This window comes from Ammospiza nelsoni, chromosome 18 (genome assembly GCF_027579445.1).
Source record: "Ammospiza nelsoni isolate bAmmNel1 chromosome 18, bAmmNel1.pri, whole genome shotgun sequence".
NCBI classification, from domain to species: Eukaryota; Metazoa; Chordata; class Aves; order Passeriformes; family Passerellidae; genus Ammospiza; species Ammospiza nelsoni.
In genome coordinates, this window is record NC_080650.1 from 14,121,230 (window position 1) to 14,134,305 (window position 13,076).

At 44.4% G+C, this 13,076-nt stretch overlaps 1 protein-coding gene across 3 annotated transcripts in view; it reads left to right on the top strand.

Moving 5' to 3' along the window:
• Window positions 1–13,076, top strand: part of MORC2 (MORC family CW-type zinc finger 2) — a 49,276-nt gene that overhangs the window by 19,676 nt on the left and 16,524 nt on the right. The window contains exons 5-12 of one of the 3 annotated variants that reach the window (XM_059485194.1): window positions 75–165; window positions 1,595–1,703; window positions 2,891–3,050; window positions 3,132–3,243; window positions 4,475–4,600; window positions 8,795–8,874; window positions 10,990–11,072; window positions 11,924–12,009. In XM_059485194.1, coding sequence (XP_059341177.1) covers window positions 75–165; window positions 1,595–1,703; window positions 2,891–3,050; window positions 3,132–3,243; window positions 4,475–4,600; window positions 8,795–8,874; window positions 10,990–11,072; window positions 11,924–12,009 — 847 coding nt within the window. Of the gene's footprint in view, window positions 1–74; window positions 170–1,594; window positions 1,704–2,890; window positions 3,051–3,131; window positions 3,244–4,474; window positions 4,601–8,794; window positions 8,875–10,989; window positions 11,073–11,923; window positions 12,010–13,076 lie in introns of all 3 variants that reach the window. The other 2 variants (XM_059485195.1, XM_059485196.1) reach the window with 2 other exon arrangements.

Below are 13,076 nucleotides of genomic sequence, written 5' to 3' on the forward strand. Positions count from 1 at the left end.
TTTATCTAAAAGATGTGTCTGTGTGTGTCTGTACACAGAAATAAGCCTTTTCTGTTCCCTATTTCTTGTTACAGATGAAGCTGCCAGTGTTATCCAGTTTGGTAAATCAGCCAAGCGATCACCTGAGTCAACTCAAATCGGGCAGTATGGAAACGGCTTGAAATCGTAGGTACAACAAGAGCCAGCCTCCTGAGGTTGGGGAGGTCATAGTCCAGATGATCAGTGTACTTTTTGCTCAGAGGTGTATAGATTTCTTCCCAGAAAAAAACAAAAGCAGATGAGCTATAAGATCCCCTACTTTGGTAGACAGGAGCTCTCTCAGCATCTGCTGTAGTATTCCAGTGGCCAGGAAGGCTCTGTACAGCTGAACATCAGTGATTTGGGACCCAACGCAGAGGGACAAAATGGTCATCTTCCTGTTACAGTCAGGCAGCAAAATAGTGCTTCAGCCTCCCAACAGGAAAGTTATCTGGTGCAAGGCAGATGGACTTAAACCATTTTTTTTGTTCTCAAACCAAACAAATGCAGGGAGAAGGGGAATGATGGAAGCAATGAGAGGAAGGGTAGGAATAAGTGCAGAGGAGCACAACACTGGTTGGAGTGGATTTGCTAGGAAAGAGGAAGAAGTTTGCTGTGTCTTTGGGAAAGTTACAGGACTTTGTGACTTACTCTGGCTGTTCTGCTTTGTGCTCACCCATGTGCCTTGATTATATGCATCCTATTGGGAAATCAGTGGGATTCAGTAACCTGGGGGGAAAAATTAGGGGATCTTGAGACACTGTCAGTTCAGCTACAGTGCAGGACAGATCCCAGATCCTGACTGTTGCTTCCAGGAGAGATCTCTGTCCTTTCTTAACCTTGAGCAAGAGGTGTACTTTATTACATCAGAGAAATGCTGCCTGAAGCCCTAGCATATGCAAAAGGTAGGTTGTGGAATTGCTGTGGTATGGACTTAAGGCAGTCTGAAGAGAAATGCGCTGACATAACACCAATACTTCTTTCGATGCAATGTTAATTGTTACCTGTTAAGGTGTTTTGGATGAGGTTGGTAACAGGATAACTTAGGAGAGTGGGGAGAAGGAAGGGACTGTCCCTTTTTGTGACAACAAGCTGCTAAGCTGCCTTAGCTGAAGTGTCAGTAAGGCTTTAGTTAGGTTAGGAAATGAATTTTCTGTCTCCAGACTGCTGCACTTGATTCTGGATACAGTGAAATGAGGAATGTGCTTGCTTGCTCACTGACATTTCTGCTCAAAGATTTGAAGGTTATTGTCACATCTCACCTCAGTTGTCTTTTAATTTTATTTTAATTTCTGTTTAAACTTTCTGCATAGTATGAGTCTGCAATGCTGTGCACCTTTTAATTGTGACTGGTGTTAAATGTTTTGAAACATTGTGAAAATGCCCAGATTGATATGCCTTCTGAAAGGAATGAGGTGTTTAGAGAGAAATGATAGTTGCTGTTTTAGCTCTTCTGCCTAACCTGGTTTTGGCATCTCTTAACTGAACCTAATGGGAAGAAAGCTCAGTAACGTGGCCTGCATTCTGAACAGTATGGTGCATCAGGTGTAACACACAGTTTGACCTCTGCCTACAGGGGTTCCATGCGGATTGGGAAGGATTTTATCCTGTTCACAAAGAAAGATAACACCATGACTTGCCTCCTCTTATCACGGACATTCCATGAGGAAGAAGGCATCGACGAGGTTTGCATGTGCTTCTTGTAATGAACTAATATAGTGAATGCTGCCTCATCTGAACTTGCCTAGCTCTTACAGAAGAGTCTGTCTCAGAGCTGTTTGTGACTCTGATGGGATCAGTGTATGGTTTTCTTTTAGCATTACACTGTAGGGCTTCTGCAAAGTCAACACATTTTTTTTCCTTTTGGTTTTAATTCTAATTAAGAAGTCTCTAGAGTAGAGCAAGTTTGAAGGGCTTATTTCAGTCACTTAAAGGTGTGCTTATGCTAAGTTCAGGACATGCATTTTTCTTTTCCCACAAAATTTGAGTTTGAGATGTATTTAATTTTATTGTGCTGATTTGATTTTGTGTAGAGAACTAAAGATGTTTTAAATTGCTACCCACGGGTCATTTACTGCAGGTGTATCTTCTTACAAATATTTTTGATTTCTAATAAAAAGTCAGCATAGTTCTACCTATGAGAAACTTGTATATTTTAAGAAATAACTCAGGCATTGTTGTTCCAGGCAAGGTTGATAATTTAAATTTGCACTGGGGTGGTATTTCAGAAAGCGTCTTCTGGTATGAGGGAGGGATTGAAGGGTGAAGCTGGGGAGGGTCAGTGCATGCTGGTAGCCAGCCCATGACTGAAGCAGATTGGGAAGAGTAAAGTAAGTCTAATTCCCACAGCAGCTCTGGCTACTTTTTTGGCTTGACCACAGTTCTGGGATGGGATTTGTGTCCTTGATGTGCAGCTCCAGTTTAGAATTCTGTGTATATTTTTACTCTACGTGGCAGAAGCCACCTTGCTAGCATCCTTTAAAAAATCAAAGACTGAGATCAGGATAAATATGAGTGAAGGATATCTGAGTTCAAGAGAGGAATTAAGCCAGAGTGGTTTTTTTTTTAGTATTATGAAAGTTGCTACATGAGAAGGGGAAAAAAAGGCCTTGAGTGTGTGAGTAGCCAGTACCATACATGTAACTTGGGAATGGTTCACTCTGAGACTGGTATGTTGAGAAGGCAGCTCAGAGGCTGGCAGAGAGGGTCTGTGAGCATTTGACAGACATGCAAACCACTGAAGAGCTGGAAAGGCCTCTCCTGGTGACTTAGGGGGCTGTGAGGAGGGGTAAGTCACTGGACCATGACCTGCAGGAGGGATTTGACTGGAGTGGGAGAGCCTGAGTCACTCTCAATACAATGGGATTTGCAGGTCATCGTTCCCCTACCCACCTGGAACGCACGGAGCCGTGAACCCCTGACGGACAACATGGAGAAATTTGCTATTGAGACGGAGCTCATCTACAAGTATTCCCCTTTCAAATCAGAATGGGAAGTGATGGACCAGTTCAATAAGATACGTGGTGAGAAAGGTACATGTGGATGGTGCAGGTCACAAGTGAGATATTTGGGGTTTGGTTGGGATTCACCTGGTTGACTTGTTACTTTCTCAGGCACTCTGGTGATCATCTTTAACCTCAAACTAATGGATAACGGAGAGCCAGAGCTGGATGTGACTTCTGACCCTCAAGATATTCAGATGGCAGAAACACCCCCAGAGGGAACGTAAGTGTGACTGGTGTAACAGGCCTTGATCAAATTTAGTGTAGGGTTTGGCTATATACTATGTGCATGGGTTTTTTTAAGATTCTCATTTTATACTGAATTAGGGAATTTAGAAGATCTGTAGTTTGTTCTTAAGCTGTTTGGTGTACATGTGTGGGTCAGCCCATGGGTGTTGTGGCTGTGTTCGGGTTGAGTGCCTGCCATGGCTGATCTCAGCTTCGCCAAAGCAGAAAACTCAGTGTCCTTTAGGCACCATAAAAAAAGGAGCTCTAAGTTTTATGTTTAATTTTATACACCTATCAAAGATGTTTTCATCAGAATGAGAGCTGGTTGTGAGTCAGTGCTGCTCCCAAATTGGTGTTCAGTTTTGTGGCAAAACATGAGGTGCTGCACAGGTCAGCCTCTGGGGGTGGATAGTATGGAAGGCAGGTGGGGTGTATCATCACATCTGTCGGGGAGCACTCCTTCCTGGAGAGGGGCAAGAAGGATGTGCTCAAAGGGCAGCTGGAAGAGCACAGGCCCCTGTTCAGAGAGAGCTGAGTGTTTGCTGAGTTGATCACCTGTAGCCTGAAAGCAAAAAACTGAGCTGAAATGAGCCAAATGCTTGGTTAAGTCCCAGAGCTCCATGGGCACACCTAGCAAGCTTTATGTTTTTGGTGAGATTACACGCTTCTCCTCTGCATTGAATTTTCCATAGGAAGTTTCAGACCCTGTAAAGCAGCTCTGTCTATGTATTAGAGTGATGTTACTGAGCAAATTCCTTGGGGCCCTCTGAGGGTTCTCAGCATATTTAATGCCTGTTTGTAAGGCAGGTGTGATTGCCACTGATCACTGCCTCTTCTTTCTGGTATTGTGGTACCATGTGTGTCAGTGAGTAGTGCAGGTTCTGAGGCAGCGTACGACTGACTCGCTGAAGGGTGGAAATGCTCTGGATAGGTGGGCACACTTTAAGTGTTAAATAGGCCAGTTTATAGCTTTGGCCATTATTATCCAGATGTATTCAAACTCCCTCTTCAGGTTGCAGTAACACGAGTATCAGTTTCTTGTAGCTGTAGTTATGATGTACAGCTCAACAAAGAGTCTGGAGAAGACATAGATCAAAAAAATTTAAAGAAAAGCTTTACTTAATGTAGTTTCATGGTAATTAAAACAGAAAGACCTTTTCTTTCACCTGTCTGTTTTGCTAAGAGTATCTCTTGGGCATATTCTGAAGTAGATGTCTCTCTTGCAGCAAGCCGGAGCGCCGTTCCTTCCGTGCCTATGCTGCTGTGCTTTATATTGATCCCAGGATGAGGATCTTCATCAATGGACACAAAGTACAAACCAAACGACTCTCATGCTGCCTCTACAAGCCAAGGTAAGTGTTGGATCCAAGATCTGTGGGACCATTTGGAGTTAGAGAAAAGGTGCAGTGTTTTGCTCTCAAGGTGTATCCTGCATAATTCCATTCCTAACTCTAACGCCACAGAATCAGACCATAAGAGAATGGCATGTGGTGTTGACATCATGGGAAGAGAGATACATCATGGAAAATCGAATGCCGTTGAAAGTTGCCTGAGTCATTGGCTCCCTTTCAGAGCAAACAAAGAAATTAAGATCCTAGTTGTATGAAATACCATATTCATACAAAACTGTTGGGTAACTATGTTGTTGAGCAGAAGGAAAGCAGAAGGTGGGTGTTAGGATTATTTCCAAAAAGAAACTAGACCGAGTGCTTTGAAACAGTTGCTTCTATGTGTAGCTAATCCGGGTTTGAATAGAGATTGAGAAAAAGCTTTCCCTATATTCCTTTTAGATTTCCTTAAACAAAAAATGTGACTGTGAGCTGGGGTGTGCTGTCAGTTGGCTGAAGAGAGACTGGAAAAGGTTACTGGCATGGGAGGGGAAACCTGTATTTCAGTCTGATTGAGGCAGACTCTCTCTGGGAGCACACAGTCTGCATTCTAGATACCCTGGCATAATTTATTTGAATCAAATAGTAGTAATTTTGTAGAGTATTTTTTGAGTAGTGGATTTTTTGAGTAGCGTTTTGGGCTCACCCAGCCTGCTAGGCGCTGTTAGCAGCCGCAGGGCAGTGTCACACCACTGACAGTGCCTGAAGAGCCTGGCTGATTTTTAACTTAGGCTTCCTCAGCTCCTTTCATGAGACTGTGTGAAATGGTATCAGAAACCTGACCAAAATAAAAGAATGTTACACACTCACTGCTCCTCATGCTGGCCAGGCCAGTTGTTTCCCTGCGGAAGGCAGGGAACTTGCCACTGTAAATCCTGATTTACTGGATAGAGAATCTCTGGATTTCTGTATTTTTGACGGTGTTTTATCTACGTGTGAGGGCCTTGTGCTGCTTTTGCTTGTGCTGTAGTTCATCAAAAGTACTAGGGAGAGAAACCGGGGGAGGACACAGATTTTTGTCTCATCAGAGACAAGCTTCTTGTGAGACTTATAGACAGGATGCCATCATTGTGGGTGATGCTGTCAGCGTCATGACAATATTAGGTGTCCCAGGTCACCCCAGATGAACATGTCTTCTTCTGAATGTGTCTTCTTCTTCTTCAGTGTCTTCTTCTTCAAGTGGTCAGTAGTCTATTCTAAGGAGCCCCAAGCTGATGTGTGCTGGTGGCAGATGTGTCTTACAGATCTGTTTGTGCTGCATGTGAGCAAACTCCTGTAGATCTGCTTATAGTGATAGGCCAGTACAAATTCCTGAACATTGTAAAGACATTTACATTTACGATCCCCATTCCTGCAACAGAGCAGTAAAGACCTTCCTGCAGAGCACAGTGTAAATCTTCTCAGTCTTTTGGCAATCATTGTGGCTTTACTGGGCCTCTCTGGAGACTGTCCAGACTGCTGCCTTCTGGCTGGACTTCCCAATGCCAGCTTTGGCCTCTAGAAGCTGTGTGGCCATCAGGACAAGCCATCAAAGTCTTTCCTGTGGGTTCTGAGAGCCAGCACTGCTCTTGGGGTAGATGCCATGCTGTGCCCTGGGCAGGTTGAGGAAGCTGTCTTTTTCCTCAGGAGAGCTCAAATCTGCCTTGAGTGGCTCTTTTTAAAGGGAAAACCAGTAAATCAGTCCACTCTGAAAGTGGTTACTTTGCTTTTACTGACATAGGTGTAGGGTTTTTTTACGTTTTTCTCCCTGAACCTGCTGAAAAGGGTCAATTATGCCCTCACTTTTCCTTTAGAGCTGAAGCCAGAGCTCAGCCTCCCCATTTATCTACTAGGCTTTGAGTGCTCAGCAGGGTAATACTGGGTCAATCCCTTGCATTTGTGCCAGCATTGTTTTGTGTGTGAGTGCACGGGGAAGGGACCTCCATTATGGTGCTCCTTTGGGGTCAGCAAATGTAGCAGTGATGCTCAGCTCTTTAGCTTGGCTGTGTTTCTGGCCCAGTAGCCTGGGCCAGATAAATCCTGAATCTTCCTGATCAAGCAAAGGGATGGGGAACAGACAGTGGAGGTGCTGCTGCCTTACAGCCTGAGTAGCTGGTGTGCTTGTCTGGGACATCTGAAGGGCTCTTTTCTTTCAGAGGGGTCTCCCTCCTGCTGTCAGTCAGGTTGCCTTTATCTCTGAAGGAAAAGCCTGTACAGTGGCTTGTCTGCAGGTTCCAGTTTTGGTCTTTGTGGACAATGAATAGAAATCCACTGTGGATTTAGGGTATGTAAGTGCCTTTACTGAAAAAAAGTTTTGCAGCCCTTGCACTGTTTTTCAGGAATAACAGTGCATCTCCTGAGCAGGACACTTGTTTTCTGTTCGTCACCACCCATGTTTCTGTGGGAGAGGCCTCTCCTCACCTTTCTGGAGCTGATAACATGCTGGTGGCAGGGGCTGGCTGGTTTTGTGTGGATCTTTCACCAGCCTTTGCAGTTGTGTTGCCACATTCCCAGCTTCCCTGGGAGTGGCCTGTGTCTCCTGAAGGATTGCTTCCATCTCTTCCCCAATACCTGTTGGAGCTTGTTTAGCAATATGGGCTGTGCAGGTGTGTGCCTCCACAAGGACCCTCCAAGGCAGTTGGAATGAGTGTCTTGAAGGTCGTGATGGTTCACAGTGCCATCATCTAGGACATCCAACTGTTGCTTATAGTGTTCCCTATAGCAAAGTAGTGCTGTCCCTATGGTCCCCCCAAGTGCTGCCCTGCCTGCTGAGCTGGGTATGGGGAGATAATTCAGCTTTGCTCTACTTCTCTGTCTTTTTATTTTCTCCTTAGAATTCAGGCAGGTGTGGATGAAGTAATGTAGTTATGCCAACATGTTGAAAGCAGCCCGGTTTTCAGAGTGTACTGTCTCCTGGCCCCAGATAGCTTTAGTCAATCTTACATAGGTTAGAGATGGCACCACCAAAATCCCGACTCTTTAGCTCCTGACGTGATGAAATCACCAACTGTGATTTCTGGAAGTCTTAGCACTTGTCTACTTTTTCCCCAGGGAGGAAATCCTTAAAAATAGCAGAAGATGTATTTCCGGGGAAATGTATTTCCGGGAACTGCTCTTGTGGTATTAATTTTCTAGATTTGGGAGCAAGGGATTCCTGTTGGTGAGATTATGTCTGATGTCAGTACCCTGTGTGCTCACCCACAGAAACAAACCTAAACAAAAGTTTTCATAAGTACAAGGTTGTTTCTCATAAATCCTGACAGTTTATCTGCATTTGGGGGGAATTTTGTCCCTCATTAGGATCTAAGTGTGATTCCAGTCAGTTGGTCAGTCAAGTGTTACATCTCCGTGTGGTTTTGCCTTTCTGTAAAAACGGCATTTCTAGTTTTTTTGGCTTTTGCTTTAGCTAAATACTGGAAAATTTAATCCTCTTGGGTATATCCAAACCCTCATGTCTTAAGGTGATCTGAGTTCCTGCAGACTCTGCTTGTCCTAGGTGTCATCTTTCCTTGTGACATGCTTGGAGGTGATACACATTCATGAACTTCTGCCTCACGGGCACCAATCTTTCACTCTGCAGCAGTCAGTGAATTTGGATGTGTATTTGGCATGTTAGCATACAGGGAAGGTGAAACAAGCTGCTTCATCTCCAGCACAATTTACAAGGTTGTGAGTCAGATACAAAACACAAAGAAGTGTCCTGAAACTTGGAAGTTCTTACCAAATTGTTGTTCTACTTTGAGATAGCCCGGTGTGAGATGGACCTGTCAGACTGCACCTGTGGACAGCTCTTCACAGGAAAGGTTATTTAGCTGTGGTGGGAGCATTTTGAGAAGCTTTCCATATGTATTCACTCCTCCTTTTTACTTCTGAAGAAATTATTTCTCTAAATATTGAGATTTGCTACGAGAATATGGATATATTTCACCCCCACTGGTTAATGCAGAAGAAGAGAGGATATTGTGGTTGGAGCTACTACTAAAATATCTGTGAAATAAAAAGATTTTGCTTAGCTTCATCCAGAAATGTCCAGTTCATGATATGTAAACCTCTTCCATTTATTGAATCTGTTGGGAGGAGTAGAGTAGCATGTGGGGACCTTGTTCTCTCATGCAGTGATGAAATTTTGATTTGACCTTACTGCTGAGTTTGCTGATTAATAAATTTTGATCATCACAGGATGTACAAATACACTTCAAACCGTTTCAAGACCCGTGCAGAGCAAGAGGTGAAGAAAGCAGAGCACTTGGCAAGGATAGGTGAGTCATCAGGGTATGCATTCATCTGTTGCTAAGGGGAGGACTAGACCCTTGAATGATGTGACCTGGGATTGGCAGCCTCTGGGATCACTGGAATTGCTCAGGAACTGTATTATTGCAGCAACTACAGATGACACAGACTTACGTTTATGCAGTGGAAGGAATGTACATTGTTTCCAGAGACCATTTCATCATCTGAGTAGCAGATGTACAGGATAACCCTTGGAGTCCCAGCAGTTTTCCCCCACTCCAGCAGAAGGCTGGCTGAGCCCTGTCATCCTACAGTTCTTTTCTCACCTTTAAGATATTATGAGCTTCTGGCTATGTTTTCATTCTGCACCTTTCCTGTTAAGGCAGTTAAAAAAGTAGATTTTTATTCTGTCACTTAATGTAAAGAGTCTGGGGTCTGGGTGTACAAGGGAGCCCTGGTTTGTTTGGTTTTAATCCTTCCTGGCATACCTTTTGCCCATCTGATCTTCCTTTCCTGTTAAGTTCTGTAATCCTCAGGGAAAACTCAGTTTGTCATAATTGGTTATTCAGCGTATATAAATCACACAAGCATATAAATACAGCATTAAACTGTATTAGAGCTGCATTAAATCTCCAGAAATATAACATAAAAAGCAGCATCCCTCCCTAACCCTTAATGCAAAAATACTATAGTGAAGGAGGAATCTTGGAAGTTGTAAGTAATTTATATGTGACCTGTATCTTCTGGTAGGTTTCATAAATCAAATACATAAATCACTTGGAGGCATGTGTCCTCTGTCCCGGTGTCAGAGCTGCTTTAGGCATGTCTGCACATGGCTGCAGGTCATATATACAAGGGATGGTGCCACATTCAGCCTGTACAGCATCACAGAGGGCAGTGTGATTGTGACCCTGCCCCAAAGAAAAGCAGCAGAATGAAATGGTGTGAATTGCCATATTCCCTGTTCCTCCTTTAGGAAGTACAGCCTGGCAAGATAGACTTGGTAAGATGAAGCTTAAACAGATTTTATTGTATGCCTCAGTCCTCATAGGTGAATTTATTTTTACATTGAGTCCTATAGCCAGGGCATGTCTTGAGCACACACTCCCATTGCTTTTCAAGAAGATGCAAAGAGTAGGATTTAGAGAAGCTTCTTCCCTGAAGCAGTCTGTGAGGCTTTCATGACACTTAAAAGTGGAGTTCAGTGTATGGCACTGAAAAGTGGTGTCCATTGTTGTCCCAGTGCTGAGAACAGGTCCCATTGGCCCTAAAATGTCACACATTACCATCACCAAACCAGCCTGATGCCTTTGGGTGTGCAGGGATCACTGAACCTGCAGTGTGTCCAGGGGGCCAAGAAGGCCAATGACATCCTGGCCTGTGCTAGAAATAGTGTGGCCAATAGGACCAGGGAAGTGATTCTTCCCCCCTGCCTGGTACTCAGAACTGGTGAGGCCACACCTCAAGTACTGTATCCATTTCTGGGCCCCTCATTTCAAGAAGGACATTGAGGTGTTTGAAGTAAGTCAGATAAGGGCAATGGAGCTAGTGAAGGGTCTGGAGTGCATTTCCTATGAGGAGAGCTGGGGTGGTTTAGCTTAGAGAGAAGGACGCTCAGGTGAAACTACCTGAAAGGAGGCTGTAGCCAGGTGGGGGTAGGTCTCTGCTCCCAAGCAGGTAGTCACAGGATGAGAAGACATAGTCTGAAGGTGCACCAGGAGAGGTTTAAGTTGGACATTAGGATTAATTTCTTCACAGAAGGGATCATTATATATTGGAATGAACTGCCCAGGAAGGTGATGGAGTCACTATCCCTGGAGATGTTTACAGAAGGACTGAATGTGGCACTTATTGCTGTGGTCCAGTTGACATGGTGGCGTTGGTCACAGATTGAACTCCATGATCTCAGAGGTCTTTTCCAGCCTAATTGATTCTGTAATTCTGTGAACTGGCCCAGTGCTTTTGGTGTACCTCTCAAACCCTCTCATGTAAGGTTTGATTTTTGTATATTTTTGTGTTTCCTTTGTACCTTTGTACACATCAGTGCAGCAAAGGCTCTCTGGAATTGCTCTCTTTGGGTGAATGCCTGATGGTGTCTGTCTGTACCAAATGGCTGACAGCATCCTTGTCTCTGTATGTTTCAGCGGAAGAGAAGGCTCGCGAGGCGGAGAGCAAAGCCCGTGCCCTCGAGTTACGCCTCGGAGGGGATCTCACGCGGGAGTCTAGGGTGAGCCTTGAGCTTTTGGCAGCATGTCGTGTTTTGAGCACCAAGTGGTGTTCAGAGCACTGGTGGTGGAGTGATGCTGACTGGACAGCACCCCATGGCAGCATGCCGTGTGCTGGTTAAGCAGGTGGTGGCTCCAGTCAGCAGTGAACTTCCAGCAACATTTAGGTATCTCCATGGCTTCATCACCACTGGGTGTGTTTCACCATCTTCACACGGTGTGCCGCCCAAGTGAGAAGTGTGTTGGCATTCCCCTGCCTACACACCCAATATATCCTGCATGAGAAGGTGACCTCCTGACTCCAGGTGCTGTTTGCTGACAGCCTCTGTGGAAGTGGCCTGCGGAACAGAACTAGAGCTATGGGCCTTTTGGCTGTTCCCTGCTGCCTGTGCAGCTGTCTCTGCAGCATTTGGGCAGGGGCTTTTGGAGAGGGCCTCTTTGCTTCCTTCCAGTGGGACTGTGGCTTTGAGGGGCAAGGCTGTGCCCTGGTGCCAGGAGTTGGGAGGAAGGCTGGCAGGGGCACTAGAAGGTCAGCAAGTAACACCAGTTTAAAATCACTGAGCTTCCTATTGGTATGTCATGGAAACAATAGTATCCAAGTGCCCTGGATGTTTCCTTGTGCTCCATTGCCCCTGTTTGCAATGTCCTTAGTCCTCTTTTTACATGTAGACATTTTCCTCCAAACCTAGCATAAGTTTGCCCTGCCTCTGGAGTCACACTGGTTGTCACTGTCTACCAGTTGTGACTTATTTACACTTGAAACACTTCTCAGCTCTTTCTGAAAGAGCAGAATATCATAAATGGAGTGAATTTTATGAATTTCCCAGCTTGACTATGCAATGCCTGTTCGCAGGTGACATTGCGTCAGGTCCAGAACTCTGCCATCACCATGCGGCGGGAGGCTGACGTCAAGAAAAGGATTAAGGATGCAAAGCAGCGGTGAGTGCAGGGGCTTCCAAACTCTGGAGCACCTAGGCTGTTTGCTCCAGGTGCTCATATAGCTCTCCCGTTTTGCATGTATTTTCGGTTCAGCTCAAAGCTTAAATATCCATGGGCATCTTATATACCTGGGCTGTTAAACTGAGCAGCTGGGGCACTATTCTGGTTACCTCTGGTATTCCCCTCTTACCTGCTGAAAGACATGTGGGTCTCTGGATTGGGTTGTTTGCTGTAAATATTTACCTGATTTTCATATCAGTTTTTTTCAGTCTTGCTTTTTCACTTGCAGATAAGATTCAGGCTGATGAACAAATGTTTGCAAGTTACAATGAAACAGCTTTAGGAATTTTAGGCATGCTTTCTAAAAAAGGCTGAGTTTTGGTGTAGTCAGTGCTGTGAAATCCCAAGGCATTCTTCTAGCTTAGCTCTGGTGGCAATTAACTTTGGTTTTTGATGTACTCACAGGAATATTTCACTCTTCATATATGTTTGTTTTGCATTTCTCAAATGAAGTGAAAACCAGAAACAAATGCTCTTAAAACACATGCTGAGTTTGAGGAAGTTGGGAATTTGGATACAGAACATCTCCATTCCCTATGTGTATGCATGCCCATTTACATGGCTGCCTAGGTCAGAACTATTGCAGACTTGTTGCCAGAGCATCTTAAGATGCTGAAAAGAAACAAATAAATACAACTTTAATTTAAAAGTGCTAGAGCTAGGATCTGAATGATACAGAAGCTTGTGAGAGAACCTATTTCCTTCAGCTTCCACATACTTTTCCATCTACACCTTTGTTCTTTAATACTTGGGTTTGGTGACATTACTGTGCAACAAAAAATTTGTGAATAGTCTTCTGCCCTTCCTGCCCATGGGCAAAATACTTCTTCCTGTTACTAAGCTGAGCAGCAAAAAGCCACTCTGGGCAGGTACATGGCTTTCCCTGTGTCCCTGCATTCATCACTGGTGATCAGAAGCAGATCAGAGGATTATGCTTTTCTACAGCATTGTACTTCATTCAGAAAACCAAAAAAAAAATCCTGAAAGATGTGCATAATAGGCACATT